This window comes from Pezoporus wallicus, unplaced genomic scaffold, assembly GCF_028554395.1.
Source record: "Pezoporus wallicus isolate ANWC-B61680 ecotype Strahan unplaced genomic scaffold, APGP_CSIRO_Pwel_v1 contig_6472, whole genome shotgun sequence".
In the NCBI taxonomy this organism is placed as follows: domain Eukaryota; kingdom Metazoa; phylum Chordata; class Aves; order Psittaciformes; family Psittacidae; genus Pezoporus; species Pezoporus wallicus.
Genome location: NW_026641049.1, coordinates 408042 through 428872, shown reverse-complemented (window position 1 = coordinate 428872; position 20831 = coordinate 408042). Strand labels below are relative to the sequence as shown.

General features: G+C 40.6%; 1 protein-coding gene across 1 annotated transcript in view; it reads left to right on the top strand.

Moving 5' to 3' along the window:
- Positions 1-20296, top strand: part of TFPI (tissue factor pathway inhibitor) — a 52419-nt gene extending 32123 nt beyond the window's left edge. The window contains exons 6-10 of the mRNA XM_057421922.1: positions 2257-2433; positions 3131-3217; positions 3706-3798; positions 18882-19064; positions 19408-20296. Of these exons, the coding sequence (XP_057277905.1) occupies positions 2257-2433; positions 3131-3217; positions 3706-3798; positions 18882-19064; positions 19408-19520 (653 nt within the window). The 3' untranslated portion in view covers positions 19521-20296. The remainder of the gene's footprint in view (positions 1-2256; positions 2434-3130; positions 3218-3705; positions 3799-18881; positions 19065-19407) is intronic.
- Positions 20297-20831: the final 535 nt, after the last annotated feature.

Here is a 20831-nt window from a genome sequence, read left to right as displayed (position 1 = left end):
ATATGTTTTGAAATAGATTAACTACTTTATCTTTGTAGGATGGTCTTTGTAATACTTTCATACCGGGAGCAGGGAGGGGGGGAAAAGGGGAAAGGAGTGAGCCAGCAGCTGCGTGGTTCAGAGTTACCAGCTGGGCTTAAACCATGACAGATGATTATTTTCTTGTCCTGTTTTCTACTGTCTGTCTCATTCTTAATGCGTATAAAAAAAAAAAAAAAGAAGTAATTCCATGCTATGGAAGTTAGTACAGTTGATTTTCTACAGATGCTGCAGACATTTGGCACTCCTTTCTTTAAGGTCTGATGCTAGTTCCCTGTTTTTAAAGACAAAACAGAATATATCCCATTAAATTCAGCTCGTGGCTATCATCAACATCATTACATGTTTACTATTGTTTAGAGTAATGTAGTCATTGAGTCTCTGGAGAAAGATGTGGCATTTAAAGGGATAATACTAGTTTGTGTATTTAGAATTAATGGTCTTCATGACCTCTTTCTCCAAAAGTGGCTATAAAAGTTAGCTGTGAGCTCAACTTATTTGGACTTAATTTCCTTTTTTCTGCAAGAGCCATTTTAATGATTTTCTAAATGAAGAATAGCTGCTTTTAAGAATCCGTCATAATCCTGTAGTCTACATACTCTTATTAAATATCTAATAATGTTTTTCTGTTATTTCACAATTGTATGCAATGTTTGATGAACGAATTGTTTCTGTAGCTCCTATTGTCTGTGAGCTCCTAATGGATGGTATATGGAATAGATATCACTCTGGTAGATTTTTGCCTGTTACCTGTCGGCATAGTTATCTTTTTTCCATTTTCAGCCGAAAGCACATCTTATGTGCATAAGCACATCTTATGCAGCACAATAGGTGCTGCATTTGAATAGTAAGAAACATGAAATACCTGAGTTGTAGAATACATATACTCACTGGCAGAGAATGAAACTCTAGTGAAAAATCAAAATCAAGCTATTCAGGAGTGCTTAAAATAGTTGATTTTGTTACTTTATACAACAATGTTTTAATGGTTTAATTTTACATGAAATCTCTGAAATTTACATTAACTGTTCATGAAGATTTTTAACAATTGAAATACAAGATATTGACAATTATTTCTTGGAAAAACATTATGAGTTATTATAATGTTTTATATAAACATATGATGTTCATTAGCTGAATTTAATAACATTCTTATTCTAACAGGTTTTTAATAGATACTTGATGAACCAGATGTAATAGGATTAACTTCCTTGCAACTCCATAATCTACTTCAGAAATTTGCAAACTTCAATGTAATTATGCTGTAGTAATTTTTATTAAAATAACAGCACTCTGCACACTGTTTTTTTTCTCAATATTCTTTCAAGTTTCACAGGTGAGGCCTTTACATGCCATGTCTGATACAATTGTCCTATATGATGGCTAAGTACACTCCTCTCTGCAAGTCAGCTCAATCAAGAATCATACTTCAAAGTATCTGCTAGTGAGAATTACAGGATACCTCTGTAAATATTTAATTACTGTTTTCATTAATTTCTTTCAAGAATACAATTTCGATAAAAAATTGAATATGTTGAGAAATTGACATTTGGGGATTATTGTATGTCTATGTGGTTTTCTCCTCTAACAGAAGTCATTGGCTGACATTGTAGTTAGTGTGACTGCAAACAAGGAACTGGGACTGAAAAATGATCATAAGAATAGCTGCTCTGTCTCCCAGTTTCATGTATCCTCTAATAGCAATAGACTGTACCAGACAAAATGTTAGATTTTTTTTTTTTTGCTCTTTCTTTAGAAATTTTTCCTTCTCTGTTAACACTGCTTTCTGTATAATTCACACAAACATTGACTAAAATGCCTACATAAATGACAAGAATGTGTGCGTAGATTCAAATGATCCAGCTGAGATTTACATCTCATTTCATTTCAAAGTAAAAACTAATTTTTACCTCAGAGCTTTAACGTAAGAGGACACTTAAGGGAATCATTACTCCTTAATTTGCAAGATATAATTTACCAGCTACTTAAAAAGAGAATAAAAAGCAATAAAAATATCCCTCTAATGATCCAGCATAATAATGTACTGTTATATGTAGAACAAAAGCAGTAGAATAAAGCAGCAGTTACTTTACATTTGTTCTTTAGTCCAGAGTTACAGGTTTATTTTGTAAACTTCCTCCAGTTCTACTGTTGTCTTGGAATGCGTGTGGATTTTTTTCTTCCCCCACCCTGTTCATCATTCACCATTGTTTGTAGAAAAGCCCAACTTCTGCTTTCATGAGAAAGACCCTGGAATTTGCCGAGGCTATTTTTCCAGGTACTTCTATAACAAAGAGACAAAGTTATGTGAAGTATTCAAGTACGGTGGGTGCCTAGGAAACCAGAACAACTTCAAGAATTTGGAAGAATGCCAGACTACCTGCCAAGGCAACTGTAAGTTGCTGCCCTCATTAGTTTTATTCTTGTATAAACAATATTGCATGTTGTACAATGGTATACAATATTGTATGTCAGGCATGTTAAAAAAGGCAACAATAGGGTACCCTGAAGTGGCAATAATTTATATTTGAAATTAACATTAATTATACATACATTTGAAATAAAAATATAAACTAAACCAACTCGTAGGTACTATTAACTGTAATTAATATTACACGACTCCTGCTTTTTTACTTAATGTAAAATTTGCCAGCTGCTTGGCTTTATAATATCATAAAATACTAATTTATTTTTTTAACACATACATCTGCATATACTCTTTCCAGACTAAGTCTTATAGTGAAAAGAGGTGCCAGTATAGGGATTCATTATTGCTGTTGCTAGCTTCCCACCAAAGTATCATGAGAAACCTGTCCCTCACTTCTGAATGATCTGGATGTTCAACTTAGGCTACAGAGCAGCCATTCAGGCAGATCATAGATCTTCATCCACTTTATTGTCCTTCTAGTTCCTATGAATTGCAATCTGACATGATGCCTCCACATAAATTTGTATAAATACTCAAGAAGAAAGAAAGGATTACGGGCCATTGCCATAGTTTAAATAGAACAAAGTTTTTACCTTAGTGATATTGAGTCATTGGTACCAATTTGGGTTTCTCCTTATTATTTTCCTTTCATTTTTCTTTTAGCATATTTATTGCCAATTGTTCCAACTGAAGAGCGCCCTAACAGCAGTTCCCCGGTAGAAGAACCCAACCAGTTCCCTGGGATTTTTGGTAAGAATTTGCTTTTGCTGTTTATAGTTATCCTTCTTTATTGCAGATGTTCCTCGTCCATTCATTTTCCCATTTATTTGAAGATATATATGTTATTTGAAATCTGTAAGCACAGTGAAGACAGAAACATTAAAAATAACTTCATAATCATTTTTTTTTGTCAGTAATATGTATTTTGAAAAAGGCTTACAATTGCAAAGGTTAGAATGTCTGCTAGTTACATAAAAACAACCTTACCAACCATGTTTGATTTAAAACGTTCATTGGTAAAATTAAAGAAGAAAAAGGAATCCATCCCAAAGATACCTCAGCATATGAGTTTCCTACACTTTTGGGACTCAAAGAAATGCTTGCTGCCTTTTAGTGGTATTAATACTGGAATGGAGCAAAACAAATGGGTACCAATCGAAAGTTATTTTCAGAGCTTTGGTGTGTCTAGATAACCATCGCTTAAAGTTTCACACACACCACTTTTTTTTTCCTTTTAGTAAATTTGTTGCCAACTGCACCAAATGAGAAGTCAAACACTTTGAACAGTAGTTCCCCAAAAGAGAAGCGCAACCAGTTTCCCATTTTCTTTGGTAAGTATTCGTTTTCTCAGTTGTTAGCTGTTTGTCTTTTATGTGCACTCTGGGTTGCTTTTCCATTTCCACCCATTTTCCAACATACCTGAGACCAAAGAATGGGCTTTGATCCATGTCAAATGTTTTCATAAGCAGAGAAAACCAAAGATACATTGGTACTTAGAGATCTTACATAAATATCAGAAGGTGGAGGACTGACCAAATCTTGCGCTCTTCTGAAAGTGTGTGTTTCCTGAAGATCTGATAGATACAAAAAGAGCAAAAGCAGTGATGCAGAGTTCTTTTAGTCAAGATTAATATTTTTGTGAGGATCTAACTGGAAGCTGATTTAAAGCTCCTTTAACTCATTAAAAAAAAAGGGACCATATTTGGATTTTGGGATATGGCACTGTATATTTATCATAATATGCTTTCATTTTCACTAAGATAATCTAAGTGAGTATGAATAAATTTTATGTCTGCTTCAAGGTATTATTTTTGCATTACGTATTATAATGCAGATGTGACCTTTACTGTAGAGTGTTAGGTTTTAAGTTTCTGCATCTGGATGCTGTCCACTATAGATTGCTGGTATTTGCTCATACTGTAAAAGGTACTTGAATTTGAGGCATGTCATTTTTGATCCACAGTTATGCAAGAGGAAACAACAAACAGTTGGAAAAAGCCTGAGCATTCTTACCAAGTATTTCTGTTATTTTTTTGCATTTACACTTATTTGTACTTCTGGGGATTGAGTGATGACTTACAGACTCATTGAGGTTTTTGTGTTTTATATGATCTGTAAGATAACATTCTTGTGCTTTTTGCTTAGAATGGTGTGTCTAATAAAGCTTGAATGTGTGTTGTATTCTATTTTTTCATTTTCACTGTGATCCATGTTAACTGTTGGGTTAAGGTAAGTTTCTGTGATAGTTGGATTGTTCACTTACCACATACAAAGCATCAATACACACTGTTATTAAAATGACTAAATATAAACCAGTAAAGCTTTTGGCAACTTATTTTACTGTAAAATATTTTACTTATTTAAGGCCTGGTAATAAGTCTAGGGAAATAAGAGCATACATGTTCCCCGAAGGTTTTCACTCATAATATGCATCCTCAAAATTAATCAAGCAACAGGGCATGATTCACTGTTTTCTCAGAGGAAATTGAAGGGTTCTTGGTTGCTTCAGCAACAATGAATTTTCTGGTACAGCAGATTTTCTGAGGCAGAGATGAGGTTAAGAGAAAGAGAAGATTTGAAGGTTAGTGGAAGAAAGGGTCTGCGAACAGTGGTGAGTGGAGTCAGTGTAGCTGGATGGTCAGGTAAGGTGTATGACCTTGGAAGGACCAATGCATTTCAGTGGAAAGTCTGAAGGCCCCACATGTTCTCCCCTACTATATAACCTTTGTCTGTCTTGCACTAGCTTGCCATGTGCAGCCAACTCCTGCTATTCTGTTCATCAGACTGTAGCTTTCAGGCTGCTGGGATGAGCTAAAATCTTGTGCTTTTGTGCAATCCCACTACAGAGGGAGGAAAGTATAGGGCGAAAACTGACAGGTGATTTCTCCATATAGACATGGAGCACACAGCCTCCATTCCTGGTATTAATAGAGGCAAAGGTGTAAATTGAAGTAGAGCCACCTCACACAAACATGCACTGTGACTCTCCCCTCAGTGAGACAAGAATCTCGCTTGTGCCTCGCTTTCCCACCTAAAAGTCCATTTGAATCCAACCTCTGCGGCACCCGCTCTTGGCTGTCCAGCAGCAGAGTGAGTAGAGCACGAATGTTTGGCCTCTGCTCCCACAGCCAAAGAACCAGGACAGAAAGCTGATGCTGGGCCACTTCTGCAGACAGTGAGCTCTGCAACAGTGCCACCTGTATTGCTGTCACCCCTCACTTTCCCACCTAAAAGTCCATTTGAATCCAGCCTCTGTGGCACTTGCTCTCAGCTGTCCAGCAGCAGAGTGAGTAGAGAATGAATGCTTGGCCTCTGCTCCCAAGCCAAAGAGCCAGGACAGAAAGCTGGTGCTGGGCCTCTTCTGTAAACAGCACATAGGAGGTCAGGATGGACTGTTTGGGAGGGAGTTGCGGATGTCCATCTTCTCGAGTACAGGCAAAGTCACTGGTCTGCCACTATAACATCAATTTTGCATGCATATTGACCTGGCTATATATCTACATGATACATATACATGACCACCATTAAAAAAATTTTGCAAGAAGTTGTGTTTTATAGAATACCTGACCTCACAATTGAAATGCTATTTCATCTTGATTTCAGGAAAAAAATACATGTTATTGGTGTTATGTATAACTCTGACATCAGATTATTAGACTTAGATGTTCTTGATCTTCAGAAAATTAAACTCTTCAGTTAAACTCTTCTTTTGGCTAAACAAAACATCATTTTATTGCCTGCATATAAACATGAAACTTACAATGCTGTCTCTCAGCAATGAACTTTCTGCAGAGAGTGAAGTTGTTCTGGTCTTTGCTGCAAGATCTAAAATAACTTTTATTCTGGGAAAGTTAAGAGAAAGTGAAGCCAAGAATAAAAGTTTTCATTTTTAGATTGTACAAAGTGTTCTATGGTAGGAAATTACGAGCATTATACTCTACATTTGATTTGTGAGATCTAAGTGGGGTGCAGGATCAAAAGTCAACTCAGCGAATATAGAATGGCACGCAGAGACAGTTCAGGGCTGTATCTTTTGCTGTTATGAACTGACATGGTTCTATTTGCTATAATGGATCTGCTGTAATTTATACCTATAGAGCACTGTCAAGTGCAGGTGACTCATTGTTTCTGTAATAGTTTGTCTACTTGAAGATTCTTTTCTTTTCTCTCTGCTGCAACCAGAAATGAGATACTGAAGTCTAAATATATCGAAAATTTGTCAATTAATCTGAAGCTTCTTGAAAGTCACACACCCGTGTCTAGTGAAACAGAATACAGTGAGCATTGTTCCTCATCCAGATCATTTCAAACTTATTTTGTGCTGTGATGAATTAATAATTGTTTGTCACGCCACCACAGATAATCCTGAGAGATAATGATTAATGTTGCAAGGCAGAGTTGGGATTATTTTGATAAATGTGAGTCTATATCTGAATAGGTATGTTTCAGAGATTCAAAAGTATGATCAGGTCATCTTTTCACACCACAGAGGAGTACCCGGGATTCATGAAAATGCTGTACCATAAGAATTAAAGCATACATGTTTAGAGATTGTTTAGGTAGCAGTGAAGGGTCAGGTACAGAAGTCTTATAGGTAAAAACAATAGCCTGCTTTTTGTCTACTTTTATTATTTCATATAACTGGTTTACCTATTTTTTTCCAGAAATGAAATATTAAATATTGCAATTTTGGTCTTATTCTCTCACCAAAACAAAATCAGTCCAAAACATCTGCAAATTCAAATAAGAAAAATAAAAAAGTAACATAAGCATAAGGTAACAGAAAGATCTACGCTGTATTTTGCTGTTGTAAAACCTGAAACTCATTTGAGAAACCCCTGCAGAGCTAGTTGGGGAGTTCCACTTCCTGAGCTCAGCTTAAGATGGGTTCCAAGACCTAATGTCCTTCAAAAGTTTTTGATGGAATTGGCATGTTTCTGAGGAACATTTTGTATTTCACTGTATTGGCATTTTCCAGAAGTAAACTTCACACCTGTAAATGTTTGACTAGCTCAGCTTGGAAGCTTTCATTTGTCCTTTGCTTGTACTAATTGTAAATTCTTTTTTCCCAAGCTTGTTCATGACCTGATTCATAATGAATATATTTGGCAAATAATATATATAGCAAATCCGAATTTATGAGCTTGCTGTTGGATATTTAAACCCAGTTTCAGTTAGGTATTTTGGAAAAACAGAATAGCATGAACACAGGAGTGAAGCCAGAGTCTTAAGGTTTCTTCTGTAAATGTAAATAACCAGTTGGTTTCTGTAGAAATTGCATCAAAGGCCAGAGGATGGGCCATGTAGTTGCATGTATCAATGTCGTAGTTTAAGCCCAGGTGGTAACTCAGAACCACGCAGCCGTTCTCTCACTCCCTCCCTCCTTCTTCCTCCCCTCATTCAGAGAAAGATGGGGAGTCGAATCAAAAGAATTTAACTCCCACAAGTTGAGATAAGAACAGTCCAGTAACTCAGGTATAACACAAAACCACTACTGTTACCACCAATGATAATAATGATAAGGGAAATAACATGGGAAGAGAATACAACCGTTCACCACCCGCCGACCGATACCCAGCCTGACCCAGTCAACCATCTAGCCCTTCCAGGTAGCTGCCCCCAGTTTATATACTGGGAATGACATGCTGTGGTATGGAATACCTCTTTGGTTAGTTTGGGTCAGGTGTCCTGTCTTTGCTTCCTCCTGACTTCCCCTCCTCCCTGGCAGAGCATGAGACTCAGAAAGTCCTTGGTCAGAGTAAGCATTACTTAGCAGCAACTAAAAACATCGGGTTTATCAGTGTTGTTTGCAGGATGAAAGTCAAAACCACAGCACTGCACCAGCTACTAAGGAGAAAAAATGACTGCTACTGCTGAACCTAGGAACTCTCCACCCCTTATTCCATACCATTCATGTCATGCTCAGATCCCACATTTTTCAATATATACCATCACTCTTGTCTCATATATATATATATATATATATATATATACATCCACACACACACAAAGAGGGAGATGTCATTCCTTAGTGCATGGACTAATCCCTATAAAGCTGAGTTCATCTGGTCTGTGATGTTGGGCTCCATCTCTGGTAACTGTCTTTCAGAGCAGGAGAGACGGTGTGCAGTGTTTGCAGTGCTGGATTGTTCCCTGCTGATGACACTGCAGAACTTGTCTGGTTGCTGCTGAGCTCTTCTGGTTTCGTCGAAGCTCATTCTTCGTTGGAATGATGGTCGGAGGGAAGTCAGGGCCTGTCACTGGTGACCTGAAGACATCTACTTGGTGGGCTATAAAAGTGCTACATAGCAGGCAACAGCATATACTTGAGTTCATTGGCTGCTTTCCCCTAAAATAAAACCCCCTTGAGGTGCACATCAGACTTCCTCATCTTCCGCATTAACCACCAAGTATATCCAGGTCCCTGAGCAAAAGCAATCTCATGAGTGGGTTTCCCTTTACCTGAAGCAGGAATAACCCAGACTGTCTTCCCCAGCAAATTCCTTATGTACACGACAGGAACTTTATCCCCTTCTACAGTATGTAAAAGTTCTGACTGGGCTGGGCCAGCCCTGTTGGCAGATCCTCTGGTGTTAACCAACCAGGTGGTTTTTGGTAAATATGTATCCCAGTGCCTGAAAGCCCCACCACCCATTGCTCTCAGTGTAGTTTTTAACAGCCCACTGTACCATTTGATTTTCCCAGAGGCTGGTGCATGATAGGGGATATGATATACCCACTCAGTGCCATGCTCTTTGGCCCAAGTGTCTATAAGGTTGTTCCGGAAATGAGTCCCATTGTCTGACTCAGTTCTCTCTGGGGTGCTCCATCATGAGCCCATCTATATGTTGCATCTCTGCCCTGGTGGCCTGAAGGGTCATGGGCCCACCGGACCAAAAGTAATTCACCCTTATGTTGCCAATCTAAGTCCATCTGAGCCACTTCAATCTCAGCAGCTCTATCCATTTTTTGGTTGTTCTGGTGTTCCTCAGTGGCCCAACACTTGGGTACATGAGCATCCACATGCTGTACCTTCACCACCAGGTTCTGCACCTGGGCAGCGGTATCTTGCCACAGTGCAGCAGCCCAGATGGGTTTACCTCTGCATTGCCAGTTGCTCTGTTTCCATTGCTGCAACCAGCCCCACAGGGCATTTACCACCATACCAGTCAGTATAGAACTAAAGTACTGGCCAATTTTCTCATTCAGCAATGTTCAAGGCCAGCTGGATGGCTTTCACCTCGGCAAACTGAATCGTTCTGACTTAGCAAACTGACAAGTTCCGCAACTTCTCATCTGGGACTCCATACAGCTGCCTTCCATCTCTGATGCTTTCCCACAGTACAGCAGGACCCATCAGTAAACAAGGCATATTGCATTTCAGTTTCTGACAGTTTATTATATGGTGGGGCCTCTTCAGCATGCATCACCTCCTCCTCTGGTGACATTCCAAACTCTTTGCCCTCTGGCCAGTCCACGATGGCTTACAGAATGCCTGGACGACTGGGATTTCCTATTCAAGCTCGTTGTGTAATTAGTGCGGCCCACTTACTCCATGTAGCATCGGTTGCATGATGTGTAGAGGAGACCCTGCCTTTGAACATTCAGCCCAGCACAGGCAACCAGGGTGCCAGCAGGAGCTGTGCTTCAGTGCCAATCACTTCTGAAGTAGCTCGAACCCCTCATAGGCTGCCAGTATCACTTTCTCAGTTGGGGTATAGCTGGCCTCAGATCCTTTGTATCCCCGAATCCAAAAGCCGAGGTGTTGACCTTGAGTCTCCCCTGGAGATTTCTGCCAGAGGCTGCAGGTAGGAGCATCCTCCCCAGCTGCGAAGAGCACATTTTTTACATCTGGCCCAGTCTGAACTGATCCAAGGACTACTGCATGAACTATCTCTCATTTAATTTGCTCAAAGGCTTGTTGTCGCTCAGGGCCCCATTTAAAATCATTCTTCTTCTGGGTCACGTGATAGAGAGGGCTTACAATCAAACTGTAATTTGGGATGTGCATTCTCCAGAACCTCACAGCACCCAAGAAAGCTTGTGTTTCTTTCTTATTAGTTAGTGGAGACATTGCTGTTATCTTGTTGATCACATCTGTGAGGATCTGGCAATGTCCATCTTTTATTTCCAAAAATTGAATCTCCTGTGCAGGTCCCTTGACCCTACTCTGTTTTATGGCAAAACATAAAACAGGATTTGGATTATTTTCCTCCTTTTCTCAAAGACTTCTTCCGCTGTATCGCCCCACACGATAATGTCATCAATGCATTGCAGATGTTCTAGAGCTTGCCCCTGTTCCAGTGCAGTCTGGATCAGTCCATGGCAGATGGTAGGACTGTGTTTCCACCCCTGGGGCAGCCGGTTCCAAGTGCACTGGATGCCCCTCCAAGTAAAAGCGAAGTGTGGCCTGCACTCTGCTGCCAAAGGAATTGAGAAAAATGCATTGGCAATATCAGTCGTGGTATCCCACTTGGCTGCCTTTGAGTTCAGTTCATACTGAAGTTCTAGCATGTCCGGTACGGCAGCACTCAATGGTGGTGTGACTTCATTCAGGCCACGATAGTCTACCTTTAGTCTCCACTCTCCGTTAGAGTTTTGCACTGGCCATATGGGGCTATTAAAGGATGAGTGGGTCCTGCTGATCACCCCCTGACTCTCCAGTCTACGGATCAGCTGATGGATGGGAATCAGGGAGTTTTGGTTGGTGCGATATTGCCGGTGCAGGGTTGTGGTCAGGAATGGTACTTGTTCTTTGACCTTCAGCAACTCCACAACAGAAGGATCCTCTGAGAGGCCAGGCAAGGTGGACAGATGCTCAATTTCCTCAGTCTCCAAAGCAGCAATACCAAAAGCCCATTGGTACCCTTTTGGGTCTTTGAAGTGCCCTCTCCTGAGTTAGTCTATGCCAAGGATGCATGGAGCCTCCGGAGCAGTCCCAATGGGGTGTTTTTGCCACTTCCTCCCAGTCAACTGGGACTGTGATTTCAGCCTCCAGTTCAGTTCACTCTTGGGATCCTCCTGTCACTCCAGAAATAGAAATGGCTTCCACCCCTTGACAGCTTGATGGCATCAGGGTACACTGTACACCGGTATCTACTAGAGCCTTATACTTCTGTGGGACCGATGTGCCAGGCCATCTGATCCACACAGTCCAGTAAATCCAATTATCCCCTACCTCCACCTGGCTGGAGGCAGGGCCCATCTAATATTCATCACAACACTGGTCACTTATGTCTTGTATACAGAGATTAGTCTTCTTTATCACAGGAGCTGGAGTAAACTCAGCTCTTCCACTCCATCTGGGAACCTGCTCAACTGAAGCCACAGCTTTCATCCTTGACCTTTGTTCTCCAATTCACACACTCGTTCCTCCAGAGCTCAGGTAGGTTTTCCATCCCACTTTCTCATGTCTTGTCCATGATCCCGCAGGTAAAACCATAGGGTGGCCTGTACCTCCTATATCTTTTCTCTTGAGCAGTAGGATGCCTTTTGTTACTAGCTGATATGTGGGTTGCTACACACGGGGACCTCAATAGGTTGTCTTTCAATTGTTTGAACTCCTGGGACAGTTTTTTCACAGCTGAAATAATGGAGGGGTGGGATTGTCTTTGAACTCTCAGAGCTGGCGAATCATTTAATCCGCTGTTGGTGGTACTATGTCATTCCAGGTTATTGCTGCCAATGAGTGGGCATATGATGATGGTGCATTCCGTGTAAATTTACGCCACATGTGTTGTGTACATTCGACTTCATCTGCATCTACGGATGCATTCCCAGCATCCAGCCTGTGATAGGTCATCTCTACAATGGCTGATTTGCTCAGAGACTGGATGCCTTTCTCTAGCGTGGTCCAGTTGGCCGAACGACTCATAACATTATCCTCGTGTGGAAACCATTTTTTTCACAGCTGCCAATAGCCACCTCCGAAGGCTGAGGGACCATTTTTCTTTTGCAATTGCTTTGTCAATTCCCCCTTCTCTAGCAAGTGATCCCAGCTGCTTAGCTTCCCTACCTTCTAGTTTGTGACCATCGGCTGGCCCCATTGTCCCAGCATCGGAGCAACCAGGTGATGATGTGCTCGCCTGGTTGACAGGTAAAATCTCTTTGCATATTCCATACCTTGCTTGAGGTCTGGGGTCGAGAAGTCACCACTTCTTCTTCTTCCTCTGATTCATGTAATAGTAACACTTGATCAGATGCTGTCCCGTGTAGTAAATGCATTGGTTCCTCATCTTTCTTCACTGTACAGGTTGCTTACTGTGCTGCATTCTTGCTTTTTCCCTTGCATACAGGGGCAACCGATATTGGCACGAATTGGTCCTCTGTTTTAGCTGCAGTGATTATCGCTGTGGTTGGAGTGGCTGCAGTATTTGTTGTCGGGGTTGGTGCAGCTGCTGTGCTTGGGGTTTGAGTGGCACCAGCAGCTACGCTGTCTGTTGCTGTCGGGGTGTGGGTAGCTGCTGTACTTGTTGCTGGGGTTGGTGTGGTTGCTGTGCTTGGAATTGGATTAGCTGCGTTGTCTGTTGTAGTCAGAGTTTGCGTAGCTGCTGTACTTGTCACTGGGGCTGGTGTAGCTGCTGCGCTTGGAGCTGGAATAGCTGCGCTGTCTGTTGCTGTTGGAGTTTGAGTAGCTGCTGTATTTGTCGCTGGGGTTGGCGTAGTTGCTGTACTTGGAGTAGCTGTGTTGTCTGTTGCTTTGCCATCAGATCCAGAGATATTTTTTTCCCTTTGAAGGTGCTGGACGGTATTGAACAGGGCTCTGTAAGCATAGGCCAAGCCCCAGCGCATTGCCATGATTTGTCCCTCTCTGGTATGACCAGGATGACAACATCATGGTGGAGTTCAGGATCTTGTGTGGTAGGACTAGTAGAACACCAAGTAGAATTGCAACCCTGGACTTTAGCAGGGCAAACTTTGGCCTTTTCAAGCAATTGCTAGGGGAAATCCCATGGGCAAGGCTGCTTGAAGGTAAAGGGGCCCAAGATAGTTGGTTGACATTCAAGGACTGCTTTTTCCGTGCTCAAGATCGGAGCATCCCGACACGTAGGAAGTCAAGGAAGAGGGCCAAGAGACCTGCGTGGCTAAATAGGGAATTGCTGGGTATGCTCAAGTGGAAGAGGAGAGTTTACAGGTCATGGAAGGAGGGGCTGGCCACTTGGGAGGAATATAAGGCTGCTGCTAGAGGATGTAGGAAGACAGTTAGGAGGACTAAGGCATCCTTAGAATTAAACCTGGCGAGAAGGGTCAAGGACAGCAAAAAGAGCTTTTTCAAATACATGGCAGACAAAACTAACACCAGAGGCAATGTAGGCCCACTGATGAACGGGATGGGTGCCCTGGTGACAGAAGATACAGAGATGGCAGAGTTACTGAATGCCTTCTTTGTCTCTGTCTACTCTGCTGCAGGCAGTCCTGAAGAGCCCTGTACCCCTGAGACCTTAGATGAAGTCAGGTCGACGGAGCGGTTTGCCTTAGTCGATGAGGAACGGGTTAGAGACCAGTTGAGCAATCTGGACATCCATAAATCCATGGGTCCAGATGGGATGCACCCGCGGGTGCTGAGGGAACTGGCGGAAGTCATTGCTAGACCGCTCTCCATCATCTTTACCAAGTCTTGGGAAACGGGAGAGGTGCCTGAGGACTGGAGGAAAGCAAATGTCACTCCAGTCTTCAAAAAGGGCAAGAAGGAGGACCCGGGTAACTACAGACCGGTCAGCCTCACCTCCATCCCTGGGAAAGTGATGGAACACCTTATCCTTGGTGCCATCTTAAGGCATATCAAGGATAAGAGGGTTATGAGGGGCAGTCAACATGGCTTCACCAGGGGGAAATCATGTTTGACCAATCTCTTAGCCTTTTATGAGGAAATAACACGGTGGATGGATGATGGCAGAGCGGTGGATGTGGTCTACCTTGACTTCAGCAAAGCATTTGACACAGTCTCCCACAGCATCCTCACAGCTAAATTGAGGAAGTGTGGACTGGATGATCAGGTAGTGAGGTGGACTGCGAACTGGCTGAAGGAGAGAAGCCAGAGAGTTGTAGTCTATGGGGCTGAGTCTAGTTGGAGGCCTGTAACTAGTGGAGTGCCTCAAGGGTCAGTACTGGGACCGGTATTATTTAATCTATTCATCAACGATTTAGATGAGGGAATTGAGTGTACTATCAGCAAGTTTGCTGATGACACTAAGCTGAGAGGAGTGGCTGACACGCCAGAAGGCTGTGCTGCCATCCAGTGAGACCTGGACAGGCTGGAGAGTTGGGCAGGGAATAACTTGATGAAATATAACCAGGGAAAGTGTAGAGTCCTGCATCTGGGCAGGAACAACCCCAGGTTCCAGTATAGGTTGGGAAACGACCTGTTAGAGAGCAGTGTAGGGGAGAGGGACCTGGGGGTCCTAGTGGACGACAGGATGACCATGAGCCAACACTGTGCCCTTGTGGCTAAGAAGGCCAATGGCATCCTGGGGTGTATTAGAAGGGGGTGGTTAGTAGGTCGAGAGAGGTCCTCCTTCCCCTCTACTCTGCCCTGGTGAGACCCCATCTGGAATATTGTGTCCAGTTCTGGGCCCCTCAGTTCAAGAAGGACAGGGACCTTCTGGAGAGAGTCCAGCGAAGGGCAACAAAGATGATTAGGGGAGTGGAGCATCTCCCTTATGAGGAAAGACTGAGGGAGCTGGGTCTCTATAGTTTGGAGGTAACTGAGGGGTGACCTTATAAGTGTCTATAAATATATAAAGGGGGAGTGTCACGAGGATGGAGCCAGGCTCTACTCAGTGGCAAACAATGATAGGACAAGGGGTAATGGGTACAAACTGGAACACAAGAGGTTCCACTTAAACTTGAGAAGAAACTTCTTCTCAATGAGGGTGACGGAACCCTGGAACAGGCTGCCCAGGGAGGTTGTGGAGTCTCCTTCCCTGGAGACATTCAAAACCCTCCTGGACACATTCCTGTGTAACATTATCTAGGTGTTCCTGCTCCGGCAGGGGGATTGGACTAGATGATCTTTCGAGGTCCCTTCCAATCTCTAGCATACTGTGATATTGTGTGATACTGTGATACTGTGAAGAGCATACAACCACTCAGCACCTGCCAACTAATACCCAGCCCGACCCAGCAGTGATCTAACCCTTCCAGGTAACTGTACCCAGTTTATATAGTGAGCATAATGTGCTGTGGTACAGAATACCTCTTTGGCTAGTTTGGGTCAGGTGTGCTGTCTCTGCTTCCTCCTGGATTTCTCTCCTCAGTGGCAGAGCATGAGATTCAGAAAGTCCTTGGTCAGAGTAAACATTACTGAGCAGCAACTAAAAACATCGGTGTTATCAGTGCTGTTCCCAGTCTGAAAGTCAAAAACACAGCACTGCACCAGCTACTAAGAAGGAGAAAAAATGACTGCTACTGCTGAACCCAGGACAATTAAAATGTTAGAAAGCATTTAATCACATCTGTTAATTTTCAGGTTCATAATTTGGTGTTAACATGTAATGAGTTACGTAATGTGTAGTGCTACTTGCACTGTGAAAAAATGTTTGATAAAACATAATCTAAATTGAGAAAAAAGACTTACAAACAGCATTTCTATCTCAAGTAGCCTCTTAATAAAACTGATATTTGTAATTCATAGATCTGCAATGACTAGATTGGGGAAAACAATTCTGATAGTGGGACATGTATTGCTGATTTTTTATTTTAATTTTTTTTACTCTTTTCAGTGTGCACCTTTCCTCTCTGTGTAGCTTTGTGGGTTGTGGGATTTTGCTGCTTTCATTTTCTCTTTTCCTTCATAGAAAAAGCAAGAGATACAACAGTTCAACAACACTCACTAAAATGAGGTTGTAAAACAAAATATTAGAGAGAGAAACTCAAGAACAGGCATAATATCTAAACTCACTGTAACAACGTGCGTATAAGCACAGCATTAAAAGCTGGGGCTGATAGATTGTCCTGACAATCTAGATATTGGGCTGGGCATGACACTGTATGTATTTTTTGTTTACAGTGATTTAAAGAAAACAGGTTTTTTAGTGATCAGTATATTAAAATCAATATTTTGTATGATCCTTGGCAGATAGGAAATTATGATAAGTAATTTCATTTTTATTTTAATATATATTTCAGCTATATATATAGTTGAAAAACATGGCTTCTGTATGGCAAAGTTAAGAGGTTTTCTTCAGGGGCTGTTTGCTTCTGTCGTTATAATGAATATGCAGATATTTTGAAAATGGACAGGAACAGTATTTGCTTTCTGGGACATTTATCTAGCAGTGATCTAGACAAAGAACAACATAAGTTTTAGAAAGAGTACACAAAGGATTCTGAATAGCATTTGGATGCTGCTCTGCCTGTTGCATTATATGTACATAGGTAATCCTTACTACTAACCACGTTGTCGGCTCCATGGCTCCCCTAAAGCTTACAGTTGTGAGAAATCCTTCATGAAGGGACTGTGGAGTTTTTGGAAACTTCTACATACCAGATAAGTAATTTACATTACGATGTACTTAAATTTCATTATATAATTAACAAATGTATGCTGTTTGGCTCTTCTCTTGTTGGCAAGCCTTTCTGCTTTGTTCTTTTTAGGTTCAGAAATTATCAGGTTAAACTAGGTAAGCATTTATTTTCTATTGTTTCTGAACATGTACTTTGAAAACTCTCCAGCTAGAGAGACTAAATGAATTCTAGGTACAAGAGTTCTCAGAGCTGTACCAAAAGCACTTCATTACTTAATTTACCTGCCATGCTCTTTATAAATAAAACACTAGATTTAATATCAAGTGTATCACATTGTGGGCTCTTACTCTGAATCCAGGGTGAACCTGTCTCTTATGATAATGTCACAGTTTATAACAAGAAACTCATTTTATAACCTGAAACTAATTTAATCTATCTTGAAAAAAACAACTTATGACTCAATTTTTGCATTTCAGGATTCTTTTTGTATAGTATGATGATGCTAACACAGCTTATTATTATTAATCTCATTTTGCTGTCTTATATATCACTATGCTATTTCTTTCCCAGCAATTTTTTTGTACTTTTTCACGTCAGTTCAGCTATTATGTTTGACAGATGAACGTTTTTCAGCAGATGTAATATATGAATCCATGTGTCCTGGGTTCAGCTTAAACCACGACAACATGTAAAATGTATCATGCTCTTTTTGGATATATTCTTGTCAGCCTCTTGAATTGGCCAGCTTAATTCGTAACTTTTGCTTTCAGCAACTTACCTGCTTCCCACTTTTGTGACAACAGAGTGTCTTCAGTTCTGCTGTAACCCAAATTATTCCCTAAAGTGTTTACTTTTTTTTAGTTCTGAACCACTTCTACCTTGCTTTGTAACTTCAAGAAAGCCATCTGACTAACTGCATATTCCCATTTATGCACTCAGATCTCAGCTATCTCAATTCTGCTACTTCTTGAAGGGCAATGGTGTTCCTTGAGGTACCTCACAACTGATGATATAGTGGCTCCCTTCGGTTTCCTGCATCCTGCGCAGCAATTGTATCAGTTCTGACTTTGTATACGAGTCACTCCAGGGTGATAGATGATGAAGTTTCTTCAGGTTTGGGGATTCTGGCATGGGTTTGCTTCTTGAGCTTGCTTCAGTGCCCGGGTACTTTGGATACCCCTGGTACTTTGGATACCTCAGGCTCACCTTCCAGTGTTGCAGTTCTCAGACTCTCACTTGCAGTGACACTGAAGAAAGAAACCATCAGCCTGCTCCTTGGAATGATAAAAACCTAACTGCAGAACTAAATCACGAGCATCTCAAATCACTTTGTGCACTCACTCTTCTTTGTTATTCTACAAGTTACAAGCTATTTCTTGTTAATTGCTCAGTGTTTTCCAATAGACCAACTTCTGTTACTTAGGTCAAGCTTTCTGTATTCATGACAAACCTGATATTAAGGTATTGAATCTTACACTGGAAATGCTGGGTAGTTTTACCTTCTACTTGATTTCAGATTGTCTAGCAGTAATGAACTCATTAGTTATCATAAATATTTACCATATCTTTAAAGCTGTCCAAGTTTATTTCACTTTCTACAAATACTTCACTTAAAACTTCTCTGAATTTGAATAGTATCGCCTATCACATAAATGGCAATTTTATCACTAAATACGTTGTAACAAACCTTGCTTTCAGGTAAGTTTTTGCTGGCTTTTGGAATTCAAAGAAAGAATAACATTTGCTGTGGTGGTTTGTGTAATCATAAAAAAGAAAGGTGCTTAGGTAACGTATCCTTGATTTTCAGGAGGGCAGAATAAAACTTGCCAGTAAATTTTATCTAAATTTCAACGTTCTGTTGGCTTAAAATCTCATATACATATCAACATATCAGAAAACTGGTAAACTGCAGTGTTGTCTCTAACCTTGTTTCTCTTGGTGTTTCTAGAACCATCCCCTCTCCCTTCTTTGTGTATGACCCCTATGGAAAGAGGACTTTGTAGAGCCAAAGAGTTAAGATTTTTCTACAACTTCTCAACTGGAAGATGTCACACATTTAGCTACAGTGGTTGTGGTGGGAATGAAAATAATTTCACTTCCAGAAAGTCATGTTTGAGGATCTGCAAGAAAGGTATGGGGAGTGATACTGCCACGGACTATCATAAGAGGTAAATGTTATACATGCTGAAATATTCTTGCAAATTTTGACAGCAAGTATTGGCCCAATAAAACATAATAGTTGAAAATCTTAGAAAAGTGAAAATGGAAATCAGAGCTAAAGAAAGATGTACAGTAAAATACAGTGCACAAGAACATAAGTAAGACAACTTGGCATTGGTCAGGCATATGAAGACTTTAGGTAAGACATGTTCTCTTTTTTTAATAATATTTCTTCAACACAAGACTTGCCTCATTTCTGATAATTTTGGATGTGTTAATCATACAGATCTAATCTCTCTTCATTTTAACTTTAGGATTCAATAAAAAAAAAGGTGAAAGAAGATTAATAAAAATCAAGAAGAAAAGAAAGAAAGAGTCAGTAAAGCCTCTGGGAGGGGAAATCAACCCTGAAAGAATACAGCTTTGATTTTGATGGAACTGTGAACTGAATGTAATTTTTGTGGAAATGTAAACTACTATTCACCTGTGAATGAAAGCCTTTAGTGTACACCTTTTAAATGTATTTACTGTACTTATTATTTTGATTACACTATTATTAAACTGCTTGTTTTTCTTATGTATTCCTCATTCATGTTAATAAACATAACCTTCTACTTTGATAAAGTCTTGAATTGTAGTTCAATTATATATACTTGTCAGAGGTGGAAACACGACAGAACAGACTGTGTGGGTGTATAACTCATGATTAAGAAGCAGACAAGATTCCAATTTACTTTATCCTAGTATTCTTTTTTTGAAATCTATTTTTGTGCTAAAGAAAGCAGAAGGCTTGTCAAAGAATAACCACTTGTCAAGCATGATAGTTTCAATTGTAGATTAAAAGATCTGTTGCTATAAATAAGAAATAGGCACTGGGTTTGTTTTAATAAGATTTATTTTAGGTTATGCAAGCTAGATTTAACTCCACCAAAGTGCATATAACTACACTATTGTAAAATGAGTATGAGATCAGAATTAACCCATCAAAACCCATAAGAGTGTTAAAGTTGTAAATGTGTAAAACAATGACAGATATTTGCAAAGATTTAAATGTGTATTTGTTGGGATCATTGATTTTTATCCTTGCTACTGAACTGGACACATGGCTAGCAAGTTAATAATTTACAGAAATGCATACCAAATTTTTACAAAGCCCAGAAAAAATTGTCTTCATAGAAATAAATACAGTTGCTTTAGAGATAACACTGTTGACTGAGGGGTTTATTTGGCTGGGTTTTGGTGGACTTTTTTAAGACTGACTTGAAACACTAGTACATCTTCCTGCCCTTCTCCAGGGCACCTCTCTGATCTTGGGTAAATCTTTGATGCTGAGATTATTTTTAAGAAAAAAAAAAAGAAAAAAAGAGGTGGTTGGTTTCCTACTAAGGCTCTTAGAAGCACCTTGCTGCTTATGAAACAAAAGACAGCAGGGTATTTTTGAAACTTCTTCCCTATCTTTTCTGATGTTGTAAATCTTTTTACAAAGAATAGATGCATTTGTAGACAGATTGCCTTGTGATCCCTGTATCATTTCATGGTAGTACCTCTCCTTCAGGCTCCCTCTTGGTCCAGCAGCTTGACTGCTTGGATTCAGCACCTACAAAATCTACCCTGGAAGTTTAGTCCTTTCTATCCCTGCATGAACCTGTCTGTGTGGCTGCCCCCTATTCTTCTAAGTCTCCTGCATGATGAGCTCTCCCGCAAACTATGAGGGTCTCCTCACAGCATGTGCTCAGTT